Consider the following 7,532-nt stretch of genomic DNA (forward strand, 5'->3'; position numbering starts at 1 on the left):
AACGCAGCCAAAAGCAACTGGTAATGCGGCCGGCCAGTGTGAGTGTGGGTGGATTACTGGTACGGTAGGACGCTGTGGCGAGGGCGAGGGCGAGGGCGCCGCGGCCCATTAATGAGCATTCACGTGCTCTGCGCCACTCCCCTGCCCTCTCTTCCCTCCATCTCCATCTCCAACCCCAACCCCCGCTCCAGCTCCAGCTCCCACTCCCTCAGCGAGCGCCATTGCGGCCATTGCCACGCACTCCTACCTCGCTGCTGCAGTGCAGTGCAGACGCGCCGCCTCTTCTACCTCCCCGTCCCGCCGAACCAGCACGCTCGCCTGGTGGTGCTCTGCTTCCGTGGCTAGGCATCCTGGAGGAGGCGGCTCCGGCGGTGCTGCGCGGCCAGGGCTCCTCCGTGCGTGAGGGGACTAGTGTCGCTCCCAAACCTCGTGGGAGCTCGCCCGCCCACGGATCGGCGGCCTAACGCCATCCGCCAGCCGGCCCCGCACCGCCGGCCGCCGTGAGGGCCGGCATCGGGCCACGGCCACCGGCGGGGAGATCCGCGCGTCCGGCCGCGTCTGACAGGTCGTCCGTTCGCCGGCGTCCGGCGGCGCCGCACCGCAGGTACGGATACCATTCCCTCGCCGCCTCCTTATTCTCTCCGGGCGGGCGGGCGGGCGGGCGCCGCACTTTGCCGTTTTGGGGGTCGGCGAGGTGACCGTTCGTTCCATCCCATTCGCCCGCCCCCGTCGCTTTCCTCTTCCCCAAAAGCGGCGCCTTTCCAGGCCGAGCCTCCCTCCATTCCTCCCCTCGATTAACCTCTCCTTTCCGTAAATATAAATCCAAAAAAGTCAAGAAATACTCCCCGTCCCGCCGCCCGTAGCACCAATCCATGAATGAATGCCGCAGCCCCGTCCCGCCGATCCATCATCCATGGGGCCCGTCGCCATTGCCGACCCCGACCTCACCTCCCGCGTCCCCTTCCTCCCGCCGCGCACGGGGCACAGAATAACAATACCACCAGCAGTAAAACCAGGGCAGGAGGAGAAGAGCGATTTTGCATTTGCATTTCCACGGACCACCGCGTCGCCGGCCGGGCGGCCCCTTCTCCTTGGCCGTATCTGCTCCGGCGTCTCGCCGACCAGGTTCCCTCCCAAACCAACCACGAGATTCCCGCGCCCCTTTTAATTAATCTATCTACTGTATACACTATCCGATCCCATTTTCTATTTTTATCCTTCACCGCCGTACGTACCGCCGGCGATTCGCCTCGCGGTCGGGCGCTTTTCACCATCGATCCGGGCGCCGCCGTCGCTCTCGCAGTTGCCGCCGCAGCTTCATGCTGCCGGGGAAAGAGGGTTCGGCCCTTTGCCGCCCACGCCGCTTTCCCTTTCCACCGGATTCGATCCGCCCCCCGTTCCGGGCAGGGAATCCCCCACCTTTCGCGGCGTGCGGTTGCTTCCGCCACTCGCTTCCGGCCGGCCGCGTCGGGTGGGAGATCACCGGAGCGCGCCGAGATAAGAGAGCAGGACAACAAAAGCCGCTGTACGCGCACATTCGTGCCCCCATCTCCATCTCCTTTTCGTCGCCATGATGAGCTCCAGTGGTTCCGAGGTGGGGGAGCGCGCCTCACGTGAGTGACCCCCCCTCCTCTCCTCCCCCTACCTCGTCGTCGACGCCAAACTGCTTTTTGTTCCGTTCTTGGGAGCTTGTCCCGTCCGGCGCACTCCCTACCCCCATCACCTACACACACACACACACACACACACACACGATTCAAAACATTTTGTATTTCAAAACTATGGCTGGCTGCTGTTCATCTGTGTCCTGCTTGCTTCAGATTTTGAAAAACAAAATCTTTCCTTGCACGTACGTACGCGCCTACCTACCGGCTGGCTCCTGCATTGAAGGCTGTGGTTGTTAAATGCCGTCCTCCGTGCAGATAGATGAAAGGGGCTCAGGATAGGAAGCAGAAGAAGAAGCAGGACCTGCAGGTGCTGGCGCCCTTCCCCGGCTGCCTCGGGAGGGTCATCAACATGTTCGACCTCGGCAACGGCGTCGTCGCCACCAAGATGCTCACCGACAAGGCGCACCGAGACGGTATGGCTCGTTCTTCTCTTGTAGTACATGTTGAAATTTTGTTCCTCTGCGCCATGCCTTGTAGTCTGGTTTTTGTGCTTCCTTTTATGTGTTGTTCACCTTGGCCAATCTCTGATGCGACGTAGCGTGTGTGCCTCGCAGTTTCTCCGGCGGGTAAGGACCGGAGCGGCGCTTTCAAGACGGCAAGCAATCAGTTCCCGTCTCAGATTGAAGATAAACAGGTAATGTGATAATATAAATGCTTCATGTTCCTTTTGTATTTTGACTATGTAAATGTTGAACTGAAAGTTCAGTCGTCTGATTTCCATTCTTTTGTTTACTGCAGAGAGATAGTCAGCAAAGAAGGAGCTCTCCAACAAAGAGATCAAACTCGCCCACCAACAGATCTGGCATGTCACCCGTCAAGATGCTCATGGAGCAGGACATGTGGAGAGAAGGGGTGCCTGATGACGAGCCTCTCAATGTTGTTGCCAGATTGATGGGTCTAAACGATGCTCCAGTCGCCCACCAATCTGATTTGGCATCAGGAAGACGGTTCAGCAAGGAAGACGACAGCCGAAATGTCAAGCCAAAGAAAGAAATCAAATGCCACCAGAACCATAAGGCAGGAACACGGCATGAGGAGACATGGAGCAGTTTACGTGATCAGCCTTCGAAGATGGATAGCAGCAAGAACAGGCACCAAGGGAAGGATCCTTCTTGCGAGAGGAGAATGTCCCTCGTCCGCGAGAAGTTTGCTGAAGCAAAACGCCTGGCCACAGACGAGAAGCTTCTCCATTCAAAGGAGTTCCAGGAAGCGCTGCAGTTTTTGAGCTCAAATAAAGACTTGTTCCTGAAGTTCCTAGATGAGCCAACTCCCCTGTTATCAAACAACCATTATGGGTTTGAACCTGTTGCACCACCTTCAGAAATAAAGCAAATAACCATACTGAAGCCATCAGAATCAGCGAAGAGAAAGGGCAATATTCATGTTGGGAGGCAGCTATATTCAGAGGGAAATGAAGCTGAAGGCAACAGATGCTGGCGCCACCAGAGCTTAAATGTTAACCCGGCAAATTCAACCCTGTCCGAACCAACAAGAATTGTGGTACTAAAGCCAGGACTTCCAAAGTCTCATGAAGATACGATCCCAGTGTCCTCGTTGGAATCATCGACAGAACCAGATAGTGACGATGATAGTGTGATGGCAGTTGATGAAACAGTATCCTCGAGAAGACTGGCCAAGGAGATCACTTGGCAGATGAGGATGCGCTTAAAAGATAGCCAGGATGAAGATAGTTCGCTCTCTTATGAATACCATGATACTTACGTTGAAAATAGCTCCTTTAGCAAGTCAGAGGTTGAAACTGCTAAAGAAGTGTCAGGTGAAATAAGTGAGGATCTGGAGTTTGGTACTCCCACTTCTGGCCGTTCCTGGGATTTCCTGAGCAGGAGCGACAGCCCTTACTCTGCATCATGCTCCAGTCAGGCGTCCAACAGACGTGAACCGTCAGTGGTTAAGGAAGCCAAAAGGCGGATTTTGGAGAGATGGTCGGTGGTATCGTCGACTGTTGGTGGCGAGGAAGAAAGTGGAGCACGTAGAAGTGTGGGCACGCTAGGTGAGATGCTCACAATCCCTGAAGGAAAAAAATATCAGGAGGAGTGTGGGGGGATAACATTAGAGAGCAGATCGCCTGAGCTGGATACTGCAGATCCTTTCTCATGTTTGCCAAGGTCTCGGTCTCTTCCAGTTTCTTTGTCTTATGGAGGCAGGGAGTCGAATGTAGTTGCCGTTGGTTCTCAGGAAGCTGACAATGAAAAAAGTAGGAAGTCGTCATCATTCAGGGAAAGAGTTTCCAGCCTGTTCTCTAAAAACAAGAAATCAGCTCGGGAGAAGTTAGGTCCACCTGGAGTTTTGTCTGCTAATAATGCGTTCAAGAATGGAAGTGCTGTGACTAATGGCGATGGCAGTGTATGCTCTAGCCATTTTACACTGGATAATCTACATAAACACACTTTGCTTGATGCTGATGAGGATGCTGTGCAAAGACTCATGGCTAGTTCTTGCCACACTAATAATGTGCCTAGCATCCCCGCCAAGGTAATTGCCCAAAAAGTTATCTTGTTACAGCTGTTGTTCGTACCTTTTCCTTTTTCAGACCTGTAAATTTCTTATTACAGGTGTTATTCATACTTCTTTAGCCAAGTTAAATTACTAAAGTTTTGCTCTGCTCTATTAGGGTGTTTCTCCTTTGCCAAGTCTTGGCGTCCCTGGATTCTACGGTGAATCTCAAGACCAACCAAGCCCTGTTTCTGTACTGGACCCGGATGGTCCGTTTCTCTGCGATAATAATAGGAGGCTACTGTACTCAACTGAAAATTTCATCACCACATCCCCACGTAAGCTGTAAACCAAGCTCATCAAATTATTTAGCTGAAAGAGTATCATTGCGTAATAGCATCCGTCGTGTCTCTGCAGAAATCATGTCCAGGTCTCCACTTATTGGGTCATTTTCAAGATCCTTGTCGTGGGAAGAACCCCCAGCCGAAGTCATGTCGCCAAATTCTTTGAGACTAGCAAGGCTTTTCTCCAAGGCCGATGACGATCAAGACTCGTTGACGATTATCCAGAAGTTAGTCTCCTCAGCTGGCATGGATAGAAAAGGTTGCCTATTAGCCAGCCCTCTGGACCCAAGGTTGCTCGAGAAGTTATCGGATCATCAAGCAGAGGAGATCAAGTCCAGGGAAAGACGGTCAAAAGAGAGGCTTCTCTTTGATGCTGTCAATGAGGCGCTCACCGAGCTTACTTGGACAACAGAATTGTCGGCTTACCCATGGGGTCGGACATGTTGTTCGCAACGCAAAGCTCACGGTGATGATTCTTCCTGTAACTCCGCCGCCGATGAAATCTGGCGGGTCATAAGGAACTGGTCGATACTCGACAAGTATCCGCCCGGCGAAGTCATTGAGAGGAACCTTCTGCTGGAGATGATCCTCAAGAGGGAGGTGGTGGAGACCGCCACCGCCGACACGGCACGGCTAGAGACGTTTGAAGTCTGCGCCACGGTTTGTACGGTGCTTTTGGAGGACCTGCTTGAGGAGGCCCTTGTAGATTTGACTAACAACACCTAGTGAGGTACCTCCGCCCCCTAACTATTGATTTTGCCTCTCCCCCCACCCCTAGTGTTTCTGTTCGCGTGATGATACTTCGCTGCTGTAACACTGCTCTATTTATCGTGTTACCGCAGAAAATTTGATGCCCAATGTGTGCCTTTTTCCTAATTTATCCTCTCCTTTTTTTTATATAGGGGTGATACTGTAATTAGCTGATTGTTTACCTGTTTTGACTAATAAACCATGCCGGTGTTGAAGGTCATCACCTTTTCTTCCATATACAAAACATAAGGCAGTAGTTAATTTTGTCCTCCTGTTTTGAGCTAATGGTGTTACTTGAATTTGAATTATGATCTCATTCAAGATGGAGAAGGCCAACCAGAAAACAAATGCAGCACAAGTGCAAAAGGCAGTAACATATCGCCTGATTTTGTGTGGTCCAATAGGTTAAGTTACTAGAGTAGAAGCCATGATCTGATCCACAGGGCATCAAAAGATGCAGCCCAACACAGCTCACAAGGCACTGTAATCTTGTTTTTGTCAGGATCCATGTCAACTACTGTGATTTGTCTATGTTTACTGCTCAGACCACCATTTGTTTACTCTAACCAGCCCTATTGTAGAGCAAAACTATGTGCTATTAATAACTGTTTAGTAGCAAGACCAATGCCGGCTGGCCATTTGGCATGTCAGGGTGGATGAACCCGACAGACAAGCGCCTGGTCATCATCGCCGCCGCGATATCGGCATATTTCGGGGTTCACGGGAAATGAATCACATGTGAGAGGAATCTCTTGATCTTTGTTCTTTTTACAGCATATCAAAGCTGCCAACGGATAGTAAATATTTCACTGGACCTGGAACCACGGCGTCAAACGTGCATTTGAGATCCCTGGTGTGGTGTTCTGTGCAATCAATCCCAGCTTATTTTAGACGATCTGACCCATATCTTGCTGCCAGTTCCAAAACACCAAATGTGCATGGTCTCACCCTCATCTCATGTGTGGACTACGAATACTGTAGCTGCATGTGGGGGGTGTGCCAGCAGGGCCCACATGTCAGGCAGCGGCTGCCCCATGAAGGCCATCAATCCCATGATCCATCCGTCTCCACATGACTGCATCTGCATGGCATCATCTCATCTCAGAGAAGAGAAGAGAGAGCCATTGCAGTTCAGTGAAGTGCAGGTTACTTATTGTTACTGTGGGGTGTGGTGTGGTGTGGTGGACCTGGAGGAAGAAGGGGGGCGAAAGGCTGGTGGCGTGTTTGTTGTGTGCCTGTTCATCTTTTCTCAGGCTTAGCATGTGAGTTCCCTGGAGCATCCTCTGCCTAACCTCACCATGGTCTACCTCCTGCCTGACCCAAGTGACCAACCTGCCTCTGCTGCATGCCAGAACACGGCAGGCCCTTGTTTCTAGGGCAAGTTGCAGCTGCCGTCGCGCAACTTGCGCTGCGTGTTCTTCCATGTCGTAATAAATGGCGTGGATCGGTGGTACTTGTGGTAAGAAAATAGTGCTGCTGCGTCTTTAATTCCTGGCCTGCCTACTTCTCTTTCCACTCCTGCTGTTGCCAAACAACAAATCAGTGGTGCATGTGGAGAAGCATCAGCTTGGCCTCTGCAAACCTGGCTGGCACATGATCGATTTTATCATTATTATTAGTACTGTCTGGATCAAGAGAAAGTTTTGCGGTGCTACTAGGATCAATCTGATCTGATGGTGTGAAGCTGTCAGCAGCACTCGGCAGAAGCGAGCAGCGCTTGGTTGCGTTGCGTCAGGCCGGCTCTATTTTTTGCGGGGCCCTAGGGCAAAGTTGAAAAATAGACGTCTATAAATAATGAATATGTACACATATATAGATATAGATGCGTAAAATATTAAAGTTTACATCTAACCACACATTCTTATTTAAAGACGTCTATAAATAATTGATAAATGCTTAAGTTATGTCATATCACGACAAAAAAAATAAAAGAGTAGCAAAATATAACAACTAATATTCGTGCTAGTTTGGTTATCTCAAATAAGAACCAACTTCTTATGAGTTCATTGACAATAATACTTCAGTTCTTCACAAAAAATCTTCTTCGGGCATTCCTGAAGGCGCAACCGTGCAGTAACGTAGGCAGGCGGCCAATGCGAGGAGTCAAACGAACAGGCAGGCAGACCGATCGATGGATGGATTGTGCAATGCGTACAAGTGCGTTTTCCTTCCCGATCAAGTGCCTTTTTCGCTGCGCCGGTAGCTTTTTAACCGTATAACAACAAGTGGTATACATACACATATGCGGTGATGGGCCCCTTCAAAACATGGACCCTTGGGCGTCGCCCGTGTTCGTCTAGGGACAGAGCCGCCCCTC

General features: G+C 51.2%; 1 protein-coding gene across 2 annotated transcripts; it reads left to right on the forward strand.

Moving 5' to 3' along the window:
* Window positions 1-496: 496 nt before the first annotated feature.
* Window positions 497-5,435, forward strand: LOC123404598. 2 transcript variants are annotated; one of them, XM_045098535.1, is made up of 6 exons: window positions 497-604; window positions 1,923-2,080; window positions 2,222-2,301; window positions 2,406-4,160; window positions 4,300-4,459; window positions 4,539-5,435. In XM_045098535.1, the coding sequence occupies exons 2-6, from the start codon at window positions 1,927-1,929 to the stop codon at window positions 5,189-5,191; spliced, it is 2,802 nt and encodes a 933-aa protein (XP_044954470.1). In that variant the 5' UTR covers window positions 497-604; window positions 1,923-1,926; the 3' UTR covers window positions 5,192-5,435. The 2 variants fall into 2 exon arrangements, with proteins under 2 accessions (XP_044954470.1, XP_044954471.1); XM_045098536.1 differs by lacking the exon at window positions 497-604 and adding an exon at window positions 1,189-1,613.
* Window positions 5,436-7,532: the final 2,097 nt, after the last annotated feature.

Source organism: Hordeum vulgare, chromosome 6H (assembly GCF_904849725.1).
Source record: "Hordeum vulgare subsp. vulgare chromosome 6H, MorexV3_pseudomolecules_assembly, whole genome shotgun sequence".
Taxonomy (NCBI): Eukaryota; Viridiplantae; Streptophyta; class Magnoliopsida; order Poales; family Poaceae; genus Hordeum; species Hordeum vulgare.